This window comes from Bufo bufo, chromosome 1 (genome assembly GCF_905171765.1).
Source record: "Bufo bufo chromosome 1, aBufBuf1.1, whole genome shotgun sequence".
NCBI classification, from domain to species: domain Eukaryota; kingdom Metazoa; phylum Chordata; class Amphibia; order Anura; family Bufonidae; genus Bufo; species Bufo bufo.
The window spans coordinates 226444889-226466951 of NC_053389.1; the positions used below are offsets into that span (position 1 = coordinate 226444889).

The 22063-nt window shown below is 45.9% G+C and overlaps 1 protein-coding gene across 18 annotated transcripts in view; it reads left to right on the forward strand.

Moving 5' to 3' along the window:
- Window positions 1-22063, forward strand: part of PPFIBP1 (PPFIA binding protein 1) — a 124934-nt gene that overhangs the window by 53248 nt on the left and 49623 nt on the right. For 11 of the 18 annotated variants that reach the window (XM_040435840.1, XM_040435853.1, XM_040435874.1 and 8 more), the window contains exons 2-8: window positions 2901-2984; window positions 7974-8182; window positions 15011-15097; window positions 15564-15677; window positions 17830-17961; window positions 18261-18362; window positions 20536-20628. In XM_040435840.1, the coding sequence (XP_040291774.1) occupies window positions 2921-2984; window positions 7974-8182; window positions 15011-15097; window positions 15564-15677; window positions 17830-17961; window positions 18261-18362; window positions 20536-20628 (801 nt within the window). In that variant the 5' untranslated portion in view covers window positions 2901-2920. The remainder of the gene's footprint in view (window positions 1-2900; window positions 2985-7973; window positions 8183-15010; window positions 15098-15563; window positions 15678-17829; window positions 17962-18260; window positions 18363-20535; window positions 20629-22063) is intronic. The other 7 variants (XM_040435910.1, XM_040435926.1, XM_040435965.1 and 4 more) reach the window with 1 other exon arrangement.

Here is a 22063-nt window from a genome sequence, read left to right on the forward strand (position 1 = left end):
CCTGGGACCCCTCCGGACCTCACCTGGCACTCCATTGGGCTCACTGCAGGGATCGCGGCCGCTCCTAGTAGCAGGGCCCCTCCTGCCCGCGGCACTTGCGTGGCTGCCCTCCATTACCTGCGACCTTGCGGCCGCTTGCTGCGGAATCTTCACATCCGCGTCGTCGTCCACCTCCAGTAGCGTCGAGGTATCTAAGCCCAGGTCTCCAGTCCTGGAGGCCCTCCTCTCCACTCGCGCATCTCCGCCACGGCTGCCGACACGTGGTGATGAACGCCGGCAGCCGGAGGCCCGGGGATCCATACCGGGAGAAACTGCCACCCCCTGGGGAAAGGGTAGCAATTCCCCCAGCAAACAAAGCGCTGGTAAGCCTCCCGGACCTCACACACCCACAAACAGGAAACAGGAAACAGGAACAGGAAGGAACAGCAACTCCTCCCACCACTTCTCCTGTCCTGTATACTGGGTGTAATTCTCAGTATCTGTTCTTAGTCTGTATATATGGACACTGCACAGTACCACTTCTCTTGTCCTGTATACTGGATGTAATTCTCAGTATCTTCTCTTATTCTGTATATCTGGACATTGCACAGTACCACTTCTCCTGTCCTGTATGCTGGATGTAATTCTCAGTATCTGCTCTTATTCTGTATATATGGAAACTGCATAGTACCACTTCTCTTGTCCTGTATACTGGTTGTAATTCTCAGTATCTGTTCTTATTCTGTATATATGGACACTGCACAGTACTACTTCTCCTGTCCTGTATGCTGGATGTAATTCTCAGTATCTGCTCTTATTCTGTATATATGGACTCTGCACAGTACCACTTCTCTTCTCCTGTATACTGGGTGTAATTCTCAGTATCTGTTCTTATTCTGTATATATGGACACTGCACAGTACCACTTCTCTTGTCCTGTATACTGGGTGTAATTCTCAGTATCTGCTCTTATTCTGTATATATGGACACTGCACAGTACCACTTCTCATGTACTGTATACTGGGTGAAATTCTCAGTATCTGCTCTTATTCTGTATATATGGACTCTGCACAGTACCACTTCTCTTCTCCTGTATACTGGGTGTAATTCTCAGTATCTGTTCTTATTCTGTATATATGGACACTGCACAGTACCACTTCTCATGTACTGTATACTGGGTGTAATTCTCAGTATCTGCCCTTATTCTGTATATATGGACACTACACAGTACCACTTCTCTTGTCCTGTATACTGGGTGTAATTCTCAGTATCTGCCCTTATTCTGTATATATGGACACTGCACAGTACTACTTCTCTTGTCCTGGAGTAAAATACAGGATGTAACTCAGGATCAGTACAGGATGAGTAATGTATGTACACAGTGACTCCACCAGCAGAATAGTAAGTGCAGCTCTGGAGTATAATACAGGATGTAACTCAGGATCAGTACAGGATAAGTGATGTTATGTATGTACACAGTGACTGCACCAGCAGAATAGTAAGTACAGCTCTGGAGTATAATACTGGATGTAACTCAGGGTCAGTGCAGGATAAGTGATGTAATGTATGTACACAGTGACTCCACCAGCAGAATAGTGAGTGCAGCTCTGGAGTATAATACAGGATGTTACTCAGGGTCAGTGCAGGATAAGTAATGTATGTACACAGTGACCCTGCCAGCAGAATAGTGAGTGCAGCTCTGGAGTATAATACAGGATATACCCCAGGATCAGTACAGGATAAGTAATGTATCTACATACTGACGTCTGCAGCAGAATACTCGGTGCAGCTCTGGAATATAATACAAGATGTAACTTCGGATCAGTACAGGATTTATCATGAGGGGAATTTTTGAAATAAGCATTGCTTTGATGTAATTTATCAAATGTTGCACTTTTAAGCACCCTTTTATCTACAAATCTTTCTCCCGATTCTACGACACCACCCTACTGTCAAGTGGCGAGAGTGGCTGGCTTAAAATCTCAAAATGTTATGCGCCAAAATTTGCCGCTTTTTATGCCTGAAGAGTGAAAACCAGGTTGCTTGGCTTCTTAAATTCCCTATATATTCCACTCTTTTAGTTGTATAACCTGTGAGATCTTCAGAGGTGGACATACACTTTAAAAGGATTGTCTGAGATTGATATCGAAATCTCCAGGGGGCTGGGTGTGGTCTAAAAGTCAAGAAAAAAAAGCGGGGGGGGGGCAAACTCCCACCTCCGATCCCCGCCATACCTGCTGTCATGTGCCGTTCTTGAGGCATCACTGCTCAGACCGTTGATTGGCCGGTCGTCTGTGTCACACTCCGGACACTGGAAGCGGCAGAGATGGAAGCCATGACACAGGAATCGAAGATTGTGAAGAGTTGAGTTGTTGTGTTTTTTTAACACCCTTTGACCATGCCCAGCCCCCTGGAAATGTGTTACCAATCTTGGACAGCCCCTTCAAGTACTGTTGCTGAAGGGAGTAGTAATCTTAGTTGTAGTAGTGGTGGTGTTTAACCCTTTCATTGCTGTCAGGTGTCGGCTTTCTCTCATCAGCTCTATGAACCATTTCCATCCGCTCGGCGTCCTCGCCTCCGTATTTTATAGTCCCTTCTCTCTCCTTACAAGGTTATATTTGTGTCTCGTCTCAAACGTAATCCAAACATCGTTTTAAAGGGGCCTTTGCAAGACATAAAGCATGACTTGTGCAAGGCTCTTATCTCGAAAATTATCGCTGCCCGGTCCACGGATTATATGTGGTACAGTTCCGCTGAAAGCTGCCCTCTTAACACTGCAGTGCTATCATTCCCATGCAGCAAAATCTCTTCACCCCTAGCCTCCTGGTTCATGAATAGAATGCTAGAGGCACAGTGAAGACTGACATTAAGGGTTGTCGCCTCAGTAAGGAACTAAACCTCTTCTTCATTGTTGTCTTCCAGGACTGAACGTCGGCAGCAGGATGATGACAGACGCAAGTGACATGTTAGCCGCGGCCTTGGAGCAGATGGATGGCATTATAGCTGGTGAGTCGTCTTCTGCCAAGTTACGCTTTCTTAGTGATATCTGTGCCTGGGAAAGCTGGGTCATACCATCTTATAGGGATCATTACCCAGCTTTTCCAGATGTCACATCTCCATAATTATACTGTAATATGGCACCGGGGGATGTCCTTTCTGGTGTCTGGGAAAGCTGGATGGCAGTGAATTTTCACCAAGCTTTCCCAGTTATAGTACGGCAATGTGTGACTGCATAGCTAGACCGACAAACCATTCGGGTGTCTGGGAAAGCTGGGTGACAACCTGTATGTTCATCTTTGTGTCTTCCAAAGGAATTCTTACCCAGCTTTCCTCCATGTCACATCGCCATACAGCATTTTGGAAGGATGGATGACTGTATAGCTAGACAAATACCGTTCAGGAGTCTGGGAAAGCTGGGTGACCAGTAGGGTATGAGACAGTGGTGACGGGACAGAATTCTTAAGGGGGGATATTTAAAGGTCATTTTCTGGATTCCTCCTATCAGAGGGTTAGAGTGGGTGGGGGGGGTCATTAGGGTGCTGGGAATTCAGGCGGGAGCAGGTGAGGTGGAACAGTGTCGAATGACAGCTGCACCAGATATTTCAGTTGCTTTAAAAATACGATTATCCTGATGCTCTGAGCCAAGCGGCTAATTCTGCTCTTTAGAACAGAGCCCTGCTGGGCAGAGTATTAGAGCGAGCCTATAGGGCAGTGATGGCGAACCTATGGCACGGGTGCCAGAGGCGGCACTCAGAGCCCTCTCTGTGGGCACCCGCACTCTTGAAAAAGTCTATGGTGCATCAATATGCCTTAGACTTTCCCTGCCATTCATCAGCGCAGGGCGCACTATGAACAGCACAGGCAGCGCACCGAATGTAGGCAGGCTATTATAGCTAAATGATAAAGTACATAGAGTATATACTATACTGGACTGTAGTATTCAGGGTAAATTGCCGTGCTGGCACTTTGCTATAAATAAGTGGGTTTTGGGTTGCAGTTTGGGCACTCGGCCTCTAAAAGGCTCGCCATCACTGCTATAGGGGCAGTCACTTAAATAGCAACTCCAAATAGATTATACACATAGTTGCTACAGTGATCCTACAGGATCCAGGCAACGCTCCTGTACAGCACACAGTATTTTTATGCTTGCTGTCAGTGAATATAAGCATGAATATAAGCATTTTCACATCCAGAGGGTGAAGCCCTGTCTAACTGACATAGTTGTAATAGAGTCAGTGTGCTAAGCCCATCCGCTGTGTGGCAAACCTTAGATTAGAATAGATTGCCAGCCTCTAAGTTGTCGATTATGAATGTATTGACAGCAAGCAGAGATCTTAAAAATGTTAACGTGTTTAAAATAGAAGAGTAAAAGTAATAAGTAGAGTGAATGATAAATGCTCCTAATTATGCAGATGGACGTATATTTCTGTAACTAGAAAAATCTACCCTTCAGGTTTCTTGGAAAGCTCGGTCGTTTCCAGAATCCATGGGTTAATTTTCCATGCCATGGAAAAAATGTATTTGGTTGTCCGATATAGGACTAGTTTAGCAGGAGCGGGATGTTGATGAGAACTTGATCTTTAAAGGGCCAGAAGCCGTAAAATTGTCAACATTTATAACCTTGCAGGAGCGTTGTAAGGGGAGTGTTTGATATCACACACATGAAGGGTCTCTGTACTGAAGATATATGACCTAAAGTGATGATAATTGGGGGCAGGGAGGGTTCATCCCATTGAAGAACATTTCAGTCATCCTCATAGGTTTCCTACTCACAGTATCTTAGATAGCCCCCTTTACACTATCCTGTAGTCAGCCCACAGTTGCCAACAGTCCAGAATTGTTAGAGACAGACCAGAAGTGGGTGTTGCTGCTTAACGATCTTCTGTTCCCTAGCCTGTAGCATTCTGGCCAAACAATGTGAAGTGCACCGCTGCAGCCAGTGACTGGCCTCAGCACTCACATGTCGCCAGGTGGCATGTAACCCAACAGTGACGTGCTGCATAGGCATACATCACGCTGAGCATAGTCATTGGCTATGTCCCGAAGGCAGGGGAACCCTTTTAAAAGGTTTTTTTTGGGGAAATAACATGTTGTAAAAAAAATATAATAATAAAAAATATCTGCTGCCATTTCGATCACAGCTGCTTTCTACCTCCTGTCCTGCTCTAAACACCATAAATGCCAAATGCCCACTCAGCCAATCATCATCATGGCCAGGGATTGGCTGAGTGGTCCTTTCCTGGCATTTTCAGTGTGTCCAGCCAGGATCAGGAAGTGAAGAAGAGGAGTGACCGATGCAGTGTCTGAATGTTATTGGGTCTGTGAATATGTTATAAAAAATAAATAAAAATCCTAAATAAAAAATATACAGATACCGTATTTTTCACTTTATAAGACCTAATGACAAGACGCACCCCAGGTTTAAGAGGAGTAAAATAAGAAAAAAATATTTTTCATCAGACCTCGTATCAGATCCTCAGATCAGACCCCAATAAATATCAGGACATCACATCAGACCCCCATAAATATCAGGACATCACATCAGCACTTCATGTCGGAACCCCATCAGACCTTATATCAGCCCATAGTGAGACCCCCATCAGACCTCAGATCAGATAAAAATAAAAACCATCTCTTACCTGTCCTGCGCCGCGGCTTCTCTCCACCTCTGGCAGAAGTCGTGCTCCCCTGTCTTCCCGGCCGGTGCTGCTCTGTCACCTGACTGCGTGCAGCTTCAGGTCCTTGTGTGCGCACTACGTCCTGACGCTGTACGCGGTCAGGACAGTGCAGCGCATAGCCCTGGGAATGAAGACCTGGAGGGTGAGTACTACAAGCGCTTGCAGTGCTTCACTCCCTACTCCCGGCACCTAATGGAAGCCCTCACTAGTACTTGCTTTATAAGACGCACAGCCATTTTTTCCCCACTTTTGGGGAGGAGTGTGTCTTATAAAGTGAAAAATACGGTATATATAGATATGTGGGTGTGTATATACACTGCTCAAAAAAATAAAGGGAACACTTAAACAACACAATGTAACTCCAAGTCAATCACACTTCTGTGAAATCAAACTGTCCACTTAGGAAGCAACACTGAGTGACAATCAATTTCACATGCTGTTGTGCAAATGGGATAGACAACAGGTGGAAATTATAGGCAATTAGCAAGACACGCCCAATAAAGGAGTGGTTCTGCAGGTGGTGACCACAGACCACTTCTCAGTTCCTATGCTTCCTGGCTGATGTTTTGGTCACTTTGAATGCTGGCAGTGCTTTCACTCTAGTGGTAGCATGAGACGGAGTCTACAACCCACAAAAGTGGCTCAGGTAGTGCAGCTTATCCAAGATGGCACATCAATGCGAGCTGTGGCAAGAAGGTTTGCTGTGTCTGTCAGCGTAGTGTCCAGAGCATAGAGGCACTACCAGGAGACAGGCCAGTACATCAGGAGACGTGGAGGAGGCCGTAGGAGGGCAACAACCCAGCAGCAGGACCGCTACCTCCGCCTTTGTGCAAGGAGGAACAGGAGGAGCACTGCCAGAGCCCTGCAAAATGACCTCCAGCAGGCCACAAATGTGCATGTGTCTGCTCAAACGGTCAGAAACAGACTCCATGAGGGTGATATGAGGGCCTGACGTTCACAGGTGGGGGTTGTGCTTACAGCCCAACACCGTGCAGGACGTTTGGCATTTGCCAGAGAACACCAAGATTGGCAAATTCGCCACTGGCGCCCTGTGCTCTTCACAGATGAAAGCAGGTTCACACTGAGCACATGTGACAGACGTGACAGAGTCTGGAGACGCCGTGGAGAACGTTCTGCTGCCTGCAACGTCCTCCAGCATGACCGGTTTGGGATTGGGTCAGTAATGGTGTGGAGTGGCATTTCTTTGGAGGGCCGCACAGCCCTCCATGTGCTCGCCAGAGGTAGCCTGACTGCCATTAGGTACCGAGATGAGATCCTCAGACCCCTTGTGAGACCATATTCTGGTGCGGTTGGCCCTGGGTTCCTCCTAATGCAAGACAATGCTAGACCTCATGTGGCTGGAGTGTGTCAGCAGTTCCTGCAAGATGAAGGCATTGATGCTATGGACTGGCCCGCCCTTTCCCCAGACCTGAATCCAATTGAGCACATCTGGGACATCATGTCTCGCTCTATCCACCAACGTCACGTTGCACCACAGACTGTCCAGGAGTTGGCAGATGCTTTAGTCCAGGTCTGGGAGGACATCCCTCAGGAGACCGTCCGCCACCTCATCAGGAGCATGCACAGGCGTTGTAGGGAGGTCATACAGGCACGTGGAGGCCACACACACTACGAGCCTCATTTTGACTTGTTTTAAGGACATTACATCAAAGTTGGATCAGCCTGTAGTGTGTTTTTCCACTTTTAATTTTGAGTGTGACTCCAAATCCAGACCTCCACGGGTTGAAAAATTAGATTTCCATTTTTTTATTTTTGTGTGATTTTGTTGTCAGCACATTCAACTATGTAAAGAACAAAGTATTTCAGAAGAATATTTAATTATCTCAGATCTAGGATGTGTTATTTTTGTGTTCCCTTTATTTTTTTGAGCAGTGTATATATTGAGACATTGACATTTTTGTGGGGGTACACCCACCACTGTTGTTGGCTTTTGTTTCAATAAATAGTTTGAGATGAGGAAATCGCCATTGCTGCTTCTACTTAAATGCCTACTTTCATGACATAATATCACTGGAGCGTGAACTTTTTATGTTATCCATAAGTTCATTAATTTTATCCGAAAGCCACATCTCAAACTTTTTGTGAGTAGTGTAAGTATAATTTTTTATTTTTCCTGCTAAAAATAAATGGCTGAAACAGGAAAAAATAGATTCTATTTGACTGCACAACATATGGGAAAAAGACGTTCGACCTCTTTTCAGCCTTGAACGGCTGATAACAGGGAACAGTAGAATGTATTCAGCTGACTGATTGTGGGTGTACTGTCCCTTTAATTGCTGCACTTTCTCCCTCACAGGCTCCAAGGCTCTGGAGTACTCGAATGGCCTGTTTGATTGTCAGTCCCCGACTTCCCCCTTCATGGGCAGCTTACGAGTCCTACATCTTATTGAGGACCTTCGGGGGATGCTGGAGATGATGGACACTGACGAGAGAGACGGGCTGAGATGCCAGGTGCCCGACTCCACAGCAGAAGTCCTGGCTGAGTGGCTGCAGAGTCAGTTGGTGGTAAGATGCCCACTGTTAAAAAATTATTTTCCACTATTACGAAGTCCTAGAATCATCAGCCATTTTTCCTAGGGCCCCGAGTGGCAAATGTGCCTGATGATGCGGTGATATGTCCTGGTCTCCTGTGTGATTGTGGAACTAGAAGCTGGAGCTGGTTGTCAACCTCTTTTTTTCCCCCAACCTGCTTACATGAGTAGAATGGGGGGACATCAGCATTCTGGTAAACTAGCTCCACTCTAACTGGGTGTCACCCAGCTTTTCCATGCCCCTGCATGACCAATCTAGCATTGCAAAGAGAAAGGGATTTGGCAGCGGGTTTATTGCTGTATGAGAAGGCCTATGCCATTCGGGATTGTGGAAAGCTGGGTGATGACCAGTGCAAACACCTGCTGTCAGAGGAGTCATGAACCTGCTCTTCCACGCTCCTGGATGGTAGATAGTCCTACTTATACAGCCATACTCCCGCTTCCAGGGCTCCCATTAGTACATGTGTTTAGAAAGGTTGAGGTGCAGGGGTAGAAAGCTACAGGATAACCCTCGGAGAGGCTGAAGGGTGGGTGTATTAGTTGTCAACTTGTTGGACAAAGCACTTACCCACAGTAATACAGAGTATTTCAGTAGATAGGTGTGCTGATCTTGTGGAGAGGGGATGGCCTGACCACTTATGTGGTGATGTTAGTGAGGATAGGGCTGCATGTGATAGGGCAGCGTCATGGTGCGGGAGGTCACAGACTGAAAGCAGGGTCCACAGCAGCACAGAGCGTTTGTGCTGATCTTATGGTGAGGCAGTGGCCTGTCTGTGAGCACCGGGCTGCAAGTGACGGGGCAGTGTCATAAGACCTGCACTGTAGAAAGGGCAATGGTTCGCAGCAGCACAGAGTATTTCAGAGGAGGCCTTTCCCTGAAAATATATCCAAGGAAATCTGTCACCTCCAAAATCATTCTCGTCAAAATCCAATCCTGAGAAATGCTTCTTTCTACTTTTAGGCAAAAAATATTTCCGGCGCACCGTGTGCAGGGCCGCTGTGTTCTGTCTACCTGGCTTCCCCTGCGTCATCACTTTCAGCTCTGTAATACCAGGGGCTGTCAACGAGCGATGGTGCACCAGGCAGAGTGGCCCCGCCCACAGTGCACTGAAATCCTCAGGGATAAAAGCCTGGATTTTCACTGGAAAGGTATGGTTTATGGAGGGAGTCTTACTTTGAAACTGATTTTGGAGGTGACAGACTCCCGTTAAATCTATCTTGTACGTATCCTGTTCTGGTGCGTCTTGACGGAGGATGTGATGAGCCGTCACGTCTACCATGAAGGTTTCTTGTGAGGTCTGGAGCTTATAAATTCCTTCTCTTAATGCCCCTTAAAGAGGACCTTTCAATTTTTTTAATTTATTTTAGATAAATACCTTTCCGGGCTACCCCCCACTGATGCTACCACCCTGTCTGGTTTTTTTTAAAAAAAATATCGCTCCTGCGCCCCGCTGTGCCCCCCTGTAGTTTTCCCGCTCAGTATGCAAATACTGAGCATCGGAACAGGGAGGAGGAGACACCAGGGTTTCTCAGGGGGCGTCTCCTTCTCCCTGGCTGTGCCGCGATCCAATCATATCGGAGGGGGTCACAGCCAAAGGAGAAAAAAAAGCTCACCTTCTCCCTGACGCTCTCTGCTGTGATTGGTCCCCCGCAAGGAAAGGTATTTATCTAGTATAAAAAAAAACATGAAAGGTCCTCTTTAGAGGGAACCTGTCATCAACTTTATGCTGACCTCACTGAGGACAGTATAAAATAGTGACAGAAATGCTGACCTCAGCGGTGTGTCACTCATGAGCTAAAAGTAAGTGGTTGCCGAGAACCAGCATCATAATCATTGCAGCCCAGGCCTGGAAAAGAGTCAAGTCTACCTGAGAAGAGTCCTGGTTATTATAATCTCCTGCTCTCCCGCCCACCTGCTGATGATTGGCAGTTCTCTCCTAGAAAGACAGGGAGAAAACTAGGTAGAAGACTGTCAGTCATCCGCAGGTGGGCGAGGAGAGCAGGAAGTCATGAATAACCAGGACTCTTCTCAGGTGGCCGGGACTCTTTTCCAGGCCCAGTCTGCAATGGTTATGATGTTGGTTCTCGGCAACCACTTAGTTTTAAATGACAGACCGCTGACATCAACTCACTGTCTCTACTTTATACTGCCGTTAGTATGGGCAGCATAACGTTGATGACAGGTTCCTTTTAAGACAGAGATTTGAGTACAGTTAGACAAGTGACCAGCCATAAAGGAAAAGCTGATGTGAGATGTGTGTAGACTATGCGTGCTTTAACCCCGTACTGGTTGCAGTCCTAGGAAGTTCCAGTAAAGTTTTGATGCCCTGTCAATAGTCCAGCATTGTGCCACCCCCACCCATAGTTCCCTGTGATTCTAACCCGTCATGTCCTTGAGCTGTAGTCTTCTGTCAAGCTGGGTGGCCACCAATATGACCTCTCTTACAGAGACTCTTACCCAGCTTTACTAGGCTCCTGAGTGGCCGGTCTGAGTTGTAATAGCGGCCCTCTCGGTGGTCGCCCAGCTTTCCTGGATACCGATATAGCAGGATAGCTTATATCTTCGTGTCTCACCGTCTGCCGTTCAGACAAGTTGCAGCAGGTTGTTCTTGGTCCTCACATTTCATGGTGTGAATCTTTGGGGGTGAATATTTCTGATCTCACCATATTGTTACCTCGCTCTCGTATTTCTCTGCATCTCGCCGTCTTCTCGGCAATTAACGGCCGGATCTGCTGATAAGCACGTTTCAATTATCACATTATCTCCGCGCTGACACAGATGTGTGGGGACGAGAAATGTTACGTCCTCAGCTGCCAAGTTCTGCTGGGAAGCAGATTTGTGCTCTTTAGGAAACCTTCTGCTCGGTGCTTGATCTCTGATCCCGCAGATCGTTGCACTCTATAAATAACGTATAATGAGGCTTTATTTCTTCCTGTTTACTTAAAACACAAACTCCCCTCCCCCGCTCTTGTGTCGTTGCAGTTTACGGAATTTGTTAAATGGTGATCAAGTCTGCTGCAGGGGATGACATGGCAGCCATTCAACTGGATGAGCTGGGTCTGCCAGAACAGGAGCCACTCATGTTTAGTCACTCTCCCCATGATGTCCACGTGCCCTATGGGCCCTCATTGTGATTGGGGCCCCCTTAGTACCTTTCAAGTGCAGTTGATACGTTTGTGTCCGGGGATGTAGCAGTATTGGTTTGTAAGGAAATCCATGTAGGAGGAGAAGTTAGCTACTTCCTCACTCATGTTTCTCTCTCTTCTCAGTGAGAAGAATGACTGAGTGTGATTGGCTGAGAGAGTGGGGGAAGAGCAGTCTCTGCAGGGGTGGGACAAGCAATCGTCTTGAAGTGAATGGGAGCTGAGCTGCAGTAACCTAGCTTGGCCACTTGGCCTTCAATGCGTCCTAGTTCCAGTGCTGGAGGCTGAAGGCAACAGGGTGTTGGACCCCCAGCAATAGGATATTAATGACCTATCCTGAGGATAGCTCCTCAATATCAGGAGCATGGAAAACCCCTTTAATGCCATGGTCAGGAGACGGGTAGGAGGCTGGTTGTCAGGAGACGGGTAGGAGGCTGGTTGAGCAAATACTTACCAGTTACCTTGGGTGTCATTTATCTCATTTTAAAGGGCCAGTCACCTGTTAAAAAGTATCACAACAAAAGACGCCACAAACTCTTCAGAAGTTTCATTGTCACTTTCACGCTGAGTGTTTTATGATCTCCCAGCTTTGTGTTTGATGGAGATGAGTCACAAAGGCCACAACTAATGGATGGTGTTACGGAATAGAGGTAGATGTGACTCGTGAGGGACATTATAGTCTCAGACCTGAAGTGTCTCCCGAGAACACAACATCAGCCGATCTCGTCTGTACGTGGCAGACGTCTACAGATCACCCTGAAGACCAGGCCTTTACCTCCTACTTGGACTTCTGCTCCTCACTGACTGCTTGGACCTCCGTTCCCTCAGGATGTAAAGTCTAGAGATATGTCTGTGCACCTTTTTCTTCCATGCACAGAGGTCCTTTAAGACATTGGCCTTGGTGAACTACAACTCTTTGATTCATCTGTGGCAGGAACAGTTCTTGAACACCAAGCTACATCTTCTCTTCACCTGGACGGAATAATTTTCCGTGTCAAACTTGAAAGTAGGTTCAATAGCATTGTGGTCATCTGTGATGAAACTATTTTTATTTTTTTTATTTACATTTTAAAATATTTTTATCTACTTTTATATATATATTTTTAAAATGTTTTGTTCCCCCTTTTTGTAATTTTTTTTTCCTCGGTACTCTTAGATTTTGAGGTATTGTACTAATGATCGATTTTTATTTAATTTTTTTTAAACTTTTTCTTTTCCATTTTCACTTTTTAATAAAAATAAATAAATAAAAAAGACGGTCAGAATACTATCCAATCTCCACTCATTGACACATTGAATCCATTACTTCTGTATTCAGATTATAGCATATTTTGTCTTTCGTCAACCCAGCCTGGAGCTCGTGGAGATGGACAGATGTGAAATGTGCTCCCGAGCTGGCAGGGAGACTGCTGAGCTTGACTGTTATTTCGCAGCTCCTGTCTCCGCGTGTGATGTCTATAATGGACTCCAGAGCCGCATCGGCTTCTCTTCGCTTCCCTGACACAAGATCGAAATGTTTCTTATTTTTGGCGTTTTTTTGTTTTTTTTGCGGCCAAATGAATCTTGCCTTTTAAATGTAACTTACTACTGTGGTGCCAACATCTTGATGTAATAGATGACTAATGAAAGGGCTTGTGGTACAGCTTTCCCAGACTCCTGAACAGCAGATCTGAATGCTTAAACTGTAACACCTCCCGGCACCACTGTCTCGGCCTAACCTGTCATATATGCCATTCAGTAATCTGGGAAAGCGGAGTTACAACAAGTTGTTTCTTGGAAAGGTTTCCCCAGGTAGGCAGCAATACATCCTGTTTTCATGTTGCAGATGTTCAGGATGCCAGGAAAGCCATTATGCAGTTATTCACCCTCACCTAAACTTTTGACTGGCTGACCTCTAGTTATGCGGTTGGGAATGCAATTACATAACTAGGCAGGATTGCCTTTCAGGATTCTGGGCGAGCTGGATGATGGCAAATCCAGACATTTCACAGCTTGACAGAAGAAGCTGCATGACTGCTCCTGCAATAGTGGTCATGTCGGTTCTCGCCCAGTTAAGTTTTTAACATCTGTTCTAGACAAAAGACATGAATGGCAGACTTAAAGGCCACGGGAACAATTTCATTTTATGATTGCATTTTACTTGTTTTGGGCTAAAAGTCATTTTTTCAATTGATTTTTATTAAAAATTTTCAGTCGTTTTTGTGAAACATGCAGTTAAATATCAGTCTGTTTGTTTGTAGAATATCCCTCCTGAATTGCATCAGCTCGTGCGAAGCTTTATTTCTGACCTGCTGATCTCCTAGAAGCCATATTTTTACCAGTTTGCTTGGAGTTTAGCTATAATGAGTGCTTATGAGATCAGGCTTCATATGAGCCATGGAACGCAGGAGGGACAGTCTGCTAATACAGATTTTTAACTGCATGTATCACAAAAAGTGCTGAAAAAGTTTAATAAAGACCAATTAAAAAAAAAAGATTTTTAGTCCAAAAAGAGTAAATCGAAACCATAAAAAAATTGCCCTGAAGGTTTCCAAAGGGGGGTAGGAGATTGTAAAACAGCACCCCTCTGTACCAAGGGGTTGTACTTGGTATGGCTGCCCTATATTATATGGTTGTGTTGTTACTTTGTGCACCCAGGGATTATTTTAGCTTTGGGCTTCCTGAGCTACTGTCAAGTCTTTAAGGATTTTTATAGATGTGCAACAACTCTACTTCAGAAGCCGCACGGGTTGTGCCGTTACTTTCATCTTCCTCCCATAAAGGTGATCACTACCCATTTGCTGGCTTTATATGCTGGTCACACCCTGCAGTCCTGCGTACCTCATCACCCCTGACGTTGCCCACACCCTTTGCCCACTGAAACTGGTAGTGTCTTCTGCTGCAACCCATCGGTGGCAGAGATTAATCTAAACTGGTGCAAAGGAAAAGTGGAGCAGTTGCCTTTTGCAACGAATCAGATCTCTGCTTTCATTGTTCAAAAGTCTTTGGATAATGAAAGCAGCTACCTGATTGGTTGGTATGGACAACGGCTTACATTTTTTATTCCTTTGCGTCGGTTATAATAAATCCCCCCCCCCCCCATATGTTGCCACACTCCATAGATGACTGTAAAAATGTGCACACTAGCCTTATGTCTCTAGTAGCGCCATCATTGATTTGTGACATTATAGTGTCTGCTATACTGCTGCCCCCAGAATCTGCGGTCATTGAACACAGGTTGATTTTTCATATTAAAGGTCCCCACTCCTTTGAATTGGCTGATGACAGGGAAGATTGAATTCAGTGATTCAATAGATAGAGAGGCTGCAGGTGTACTGCTCCTTTATCTGTGTGTGCTTGTGCCAGGTGGCAGCTGTACAGTCTTGTGCGGTATGTTTGTATATCGCAGATGACCAGTCCCTGGTTAATTATTATACCGCCAGGCTGGTCAGAGCAGCGATATGTCGCACATACGTGTACTGCGTGTGATCATGGAGCGACGTACAGCCTCGCCTCCAGAGACACTGTGTGTTGCCATGTTTGTCCAGATCACCCCGGCATTGGTTATTGGGGGTGTATATTACCAGGATCAGACCGCTCTTAAAGGGCCACCCTTACATTCTTGTGTACATTAGAGCTATACCATGTGTATCTTATTGCAAACAATAATCTCTTGCAGGTTAATGGGCACATTACAGGCACAAGTGACATCTACCAAGAGCGGCTGTCTCGTCTGGAGAATGACAAGGAGTCTCTAGTACTACAGGTATCTGAGTACATGGAAGTTCTTAAAGGGCCAGTCCAGTCTTATGTCAATAAAGTCACCCCTCAACTTTGTAATTTACTTTGTGTTTCAATTTTTTGCCATTTTCAAGGTCTTTGTTTGCTGTCAGTGACTGGTGACATGCACCATCGCTAATCCTTTTACCTAGTCCTGCTCACACGGCTGCTGAGGTGGTGGAACTCTAGGCTGTTAGCTCTTACCTACACTGATACATTGTAACAAAGAAAGGCTTTTTCCAGCATGCAATTTTCAGCCCCTGAATTAATGAAAGAGGAGGGGGGGCTCAACTCACTATGGGCGTAAGGGAGAAGACAGATTAAAGGGGGAGGCGAATGGCCAAAATATCCAGCACTGTATCTGGGACTGTAGGAGACAAGCTGGAATATTATCCCTGATAAAATACCATTTAAATTCTTATTTAACCCTTTATTGATCATGTACTTTCCAGGTGAGTGTCCTGACTGACCAGGTGGAGGCACAAGGGGAGAAAATCCGGGACCTTGAATTCTGCCTGGAAGAACACAGAGAAAAGCTGAATTCCACAGAGGAGATGTTGCAGCAGGTGAGATTGCGCCCCCTGGTGCTTGTGCAGTTGTGGCACTATTTTATTGCTTATCCAGTGACCATATATAACCCACGTTCATCCAGCAGAAACCGTGGTCTCACTACATGCACATGGTATGATGTTCTCACATGGGGCTTGAGAAGCAGCTCCTCTCATCTAGTGTGGCTTCTACTTGGAGTCTTCCTAGTGACCCAGAAAACTTTCACTGAACTTTTAGTTTGGCTCAGGAGCTATTCAAAGCAAAGATCATAGAGTTCCAAAAAGAGAGGGTGTACACATAACAAATCAAAATGGTCTTCCCCTTCCTGAACTACACTCGCTATTCTGCTGGTGGAGTCACTCTGTACATTACATTACTTATCTTGTACTGATCCTAAGTTACTTCCTGTATTATACTCCAGAGCTGCACTCACTATTCTGCTGGTGGAGTCACTGTGTACATACATTACTTATCCTGTACTGATCCTGAGTTACATCCTGTATTATACTCCAGAGCTGCACTCACTATTCTGCTGACTCACTATTCTGCTGGTGGAGTCACTGTGTACATTACATTGCATTTACTTATCCTGTACTGATCCTGAGTTACATCCTGTATTATACTCCAGAGCTGCACTCACTATTCAGCTGGTGGAGTCACTGTGTACATACATTACATATCCTGTACTGATCCTGAGTTATATCCAGCATTATACTCCAAAACTGTACTCGCTATTCTTCTGGTGGAGTCACTGTGTACTAGGGCTGCAGCTAACAATTATTCTAGCGATCGAGTATTCTACTGATTATTTTTATATTTCCACTCTCCCCCGGTGCCATCAGCTCCACTCTCCCCCGGTGCCATCAGCTCCACTCTCCCCCGGTGCCATCAGCTCCACTCTCCCCCGGTGCCATCAGCTCCACTCTCCCCCTTGTGTCATAGTCTCTGCTCTCCTTGTGCCATCTCTCCCTAAGGCCCGGCCACACTTCAGTTAAACCACGGACGTACGGTCCGTGAAAGCCCAGCCTGCCCTCTTCCTGACACCCGGAGTGCACAGCGTCATTGGTTGCTATGACGCTATGCACTCTGGGCGCCCGGCCTTAGTTGCGCCCCCACCCCCTCGGTGTCACCTACTTCCGATTCCAGCAGGGGCGCCGCCGACACCATCGTTCCGTGCTGCTCTGGGCCTTATGTCACACAGTGCATCAGGTCACAGCATGTATACGTCAGGAGGTCAGTGCAGCGCGGGACCATGGACGTGCTGTGCAGTGTCCGGAGGCCCCCTGCTGGAAAGGTGAGTATTCCGAGCGCATTGTAGGCCAGCGGGAGACCACGGAGCGGGAGTAATAGCAAGCGCTTCTCTCCCGCTCCGTTGTCACGTGACACAAGCGAAGGATTTTTTTTGTGTCAAAACCTTGATTTAATTGAGTACTTGTTGCAACCCTACTGTGTACATACGTTACTTATCCTACACTGATCCTGAGTTAAATCCTGTATTATATTCCAGTGCTTCACTCACTATTCTGCTAGTGGAGTCACTCTGTACATAAATTACATTACTTATCCTGTACTGATCCTGAGTTACATCTTGTAATATACTCCAGAGCTGTACTCCTTATTCTGCTGGTGGAGTCACTGTATACATACATTACATTACTTGTACTGATCCTGAGTTACATCCTGTATTATACTCCAGAGCTGCACTCCTTATTCTGCTGGTGGAGTCACTGTATACATACATTGCATTACTTATCCTATACTGATCTTGTTACAGCCTGTATTATACTCCAGAGCTGCACACACTATTTGGCAGGCTTCAGAGCTGAAATCTCCAAGTATACCTTTTTTGTTCAGTGTCTTCAGAGAACTTGCTCTGGTCATTTGCACTATGTGAGGTATTGACTTTACATTTGGCTCTTTACAGCCATTTCATGTAGGCTAACCTAACTAACTCTGTAGCTAAAGTATGTCTGTCAATAAGCTTGCTGACTGTTTTCAATGACAGCCTACAGAATTGTGACTACAGTTCAGAAGTATAACACGGACGGGTGCCTGTCCTCTCTAAAACTCCCATGGACTTACCTGCCTGAATATTGTCCTGTTCATTGTTCAGACCGAGACCATTGACCCATGGAACAATTTCTGACTATTTTGTCTTCTCCATGCCAGGAACTGTTAAGCAGGACGTCATTAGAAACTCAGAAGCTGGACTTAATGGCGGAGATTTCCACTCTGAAACTGAAACTGACAGCAGTGGAAAAAGACAGGAGTGACTATGAGGAGCGACACAAAGACACGGAGGTGAGGGAAGCACTGACCGGTTATTGTCTTTGTCAGGGCATGATGGGAGTTATAGTTTCTCAACAGCTAGGAGGCTGCTGTCGGAGACTACTACCCTAGATCATAACTCAGCAGATGAGGTAAAGCTGATTGAAACCAGTATCAAACCTTTAATGGCAAACATCTTGGTTGTCGGCCGCCTTATCCAGAAGTAGATCGACTGTAAGAATTTCTCATAGACCACATTTTATGGACCCGCTCTGCGCCTGTCTTCTGTCTGTCTGTCCTGACTCTTCTCATCTTTTACTCTCCTACTCCAGTCTCTACATAAGATTATTGCAGAATTAAGGCAGCAGATGGAGAAATTGGAGGTGGAGCTGGCGTTATTTCAAGAAAAGAGGTTACAGTATGGTGATCAAGAGGTGACTGTGCTTGGTCCGACTGCGACGTGAAGAGATTTACTCACAGCATGTATTTTTGTCTTGCTGTTTGGGGCCTTAACCTCCGTGTGGCCGGTCTTCTCACTAGTCTGCCCCAAAATTGCCACCAAGATTCATTGTCTGCATGGTTCCTAGATACATATCCTCCGCTTCAAATTTCATGTGTTGTCTGCCCTGAAAGGCGGAACAGTGGCCATGGCGTTAGGTGCAGAGTACCCCCATTGTACCCTTTTTTTTTAAAGGGGTCATCCACTTTTACATAAATAAAAGCCTAGAATGTCACTGTAGTCTTTAAAAAACCCTTTGATTTGTCATAGTGACATATATCAATGGTTTTGAGGGGTGGAAGGGGGGGGGGGCTAGGGCTGAGACCCCCACTGATCACTAGAATGCAGAGAATGAAGCGTTCTCATAGAGTGTTCGCTCTGCTCAGGTCTGGAAATGAGCTCAATACTAAGTATATTTATTTATACAGCGCTACTATATTTCGCAGCGCTTTACAGACATTAGTATCACGCTGTCCCCAGTGGGGCTCACAGTCTAAGGTCCCCATCAGTATGTCTTTGGCGTGTGGGAGGAAACCGGATTACCCAGAGGAAACCCACTCAATGAGCACTTTGTGTGGGCGCCTCTTTTTCCCTGTTCTTGCAATGGTTAGAGGTCTCAGCACTCGGACCCCCCGCCAGTCAAAACTTTAGATATATCTCATTATGACATATCAAAAGTTTCTCTCAACACATAGGTACACCTTAATCATTGTTGTATATAAAGTTCTGCACCTTTCTAATAGACCTATGGGGTCATTTATCAAACTGGTGTAAAGTAGAACTGGCTGAGTTGCCCATAGCAACCAATCAGATTCTACCTTTTTCTTCTACCAATCAGATTCTACCTTTTCTTCTACCAATCAGATTCTACCTTTTCTTCTACCAATCAGATTCTACCTTTTCTTCTACCAATCAGATTCTAACTTTTTGACAGCTTGTTTGGAAAATGAAAGGTGGAATCAGTGTCCTGTACCCCGTGGAGCCCCCTACAATGGACGAAGTGTCTAATCGGAAATGCACGCCGCCGCTCCATTTCTGAGGCAGCGCCAAAAATAACAGAACGCTGTACTCTTCCATCTCCAGCATTCCCATAGAAGCGAATGGACCAGTAGCTCCAGAGGGTATGGGCCCTTGTTCTTATGATCGGTGGGGGTCCCAGCTGTAGGACCGCCACCAATCTGATAGTTATCCCCTGTCCTATGTATTAGGTTATGATGGGATTTTTCAGTCTCTGGATGGAAGCAAAAATGTTCCCTCTCACTGATGGTTAGCAGTGTCATTAGAAAGTTGGACAACCTTCCATCATTTACATAAAACTACAGCCCCCCTTTAATGGTTGCTTTCCCTAATGGAGGAAGCCACGTCCAATGCACATGCCCCTGCCCTAAATAAGCAGGCAATCATTCAGGTAACACTCTACCCTATAGACAATGAAGGAACAAGGCCTTCACCCCATTTGTAATCTGCTTCACCCCGCCTCATGTGTGCTGCAGCATGACAAGGTGATAGCGGGTTTACACAATCCGATTATCCGGAACAAGCATTGGTAGGACCACTCCTTGCAGATAGTCAGCCCGTGTAATGGTGCCACAGATCACCCTAGACAACCGCTTCCTTCCCAATAATCGTCAGCTCCATGATGCTGTGTGGTCAGAAATAGCTACATACAAAGTGCACGTCTGCCGCTTCATTAACTCTTCACGTCCGCCTCTCTGCTTGCTTAAAAGAACATGATAGCAGGAGTGAGGGGTGGCTACAATTTCTCCCCAATTCCTCTCATTTTCATTTATATATAATCTATTTGTGCTTAAAAAGGAGTAGTAGTCACCCAGCTTCCCCCATCCCTGAATGGAGAATCGAATACCTTCCTTCACTCAGATTGTTGCATTACTGGGCTCAAGTCCCTTCAGGAGTCTGGGAAAGCTGGGTGACGAGCGTAATTGATTGTCACACAGAAGAAGGGCTGGGACTTTGTTGTGAATTTGCTTGGTATTTCGTGCATGGTAACAACTTGTGACTTTGCAGTCCTAGAACTGATTGGGGTGCCCACCTGGCATATGATGGGTGTACACAGTTACTGACATGCAGACTTTTCCCTCTTTCTTCAGGGTTTGGTGCAAGAGATGAATGAACTGCGACTACGGGTGGTGGAAATGGAGAATGAGCGCACACTATATGAAAAGAAATTGAAGTCCACCAAGGTAGAGAAACCCAGTGCTCTGCTTTACACTCTGCATTTAGGGTAGATTGGAGGCAGCCATCTTGTGGGCATAGATAGTGCAGGCAATGCTTACTTTGCAAAGCAGTCTCATCACTGAGAATGCAGCCTATCCAGTCACTAGACCACAGTGACATCACTGAGAATGCAGCCTATCCAGTCACTAGACCACAGTGACATCACTGAGAATGCAGCCTATCCAGTCACTAGACCACAGTGACATCACTGAGAATGCAGCCTATCCAGTCACTAGACCACAGTGACATCACTGAGAATGCAGCCTATCCAGTCACTAGACCACAGTGACATCACTGAGAATGCAGCCTATCCAGTCACTAGACCACAGTGACATCACTGAGAATGCAGCCTAACCATCCTCTAAAGACCAGGGATCACATCACTGACAATACAGCCTATCCATTTACTATACAGAATTGATGGCATCACTGAGAATGCAGTCTATCTATTCATTAGTGAGGGGCAGTTCACATCACTGATAATGCAGCCTATCCGTTTACTATAGAGCATTAGTGACATCACTAAGAATTCAGCCTACCCATACACTAGAGACTAGGGTTCACATCACTGAGAATATAGCCTATCCATTTACTATGGAGCAGCAGTGACATCAGTGAGAATGCATCCTATCCATTCACTAGAGCGCAGTGACATCGCTGAGAATGTAGGCTATCTCTAAACTAGAGACCAACAATGACATCACTGAGAATACTGCCTGGCAATACACTAGAGACCAGGGTTCACATCACTGAGAATGCAGCCTATCCATTTACTATACAACAGCAGGGACATCACTGGGAATGCAGCCTATCCATTTACTATACAGCAGCAGGGACATCACTGGGAATGCAGCCTATCCATTTACTATACAGCAGCAGGAACATCACTGGGAATGCAGCCTATCCATTTACTATACAGCAGCAAGGACATCACTGGGAATGCAGCCTATCCATTTACTATACAGCAGCAAGGACATCACTGGGAATGCAGCCTATCCATTTACTATACAGCAGCAGGGACATCACTGGGAATGCAGCCTATCCATTTACTATACAGCAGCAGGGACATCACTGGGAATGCAGCCTATCCATTTACTATACAGCAGCAAGGACATCACTGGGAATGCAGCCTATCCATTTACTATACAGCAGCAGGGACATCACTGGGAATGCAGCCTATCCATTTACTATACAGCAGCAGGGACATCACTGGGAATGCAGCCTATCCATTTACTATACAGCAGCAAGGACATCACTGGGAATGCAGCCTATCCATTTACTATACAGCAGCAGGGACATCACTGGGAATGCAGCCTATCCATTTACTATACAGCAGCAGGGACATCACTGAGAATGCAGCCTATCCATTTACTATACAGCAGCAGGGACATCACTGGGAAT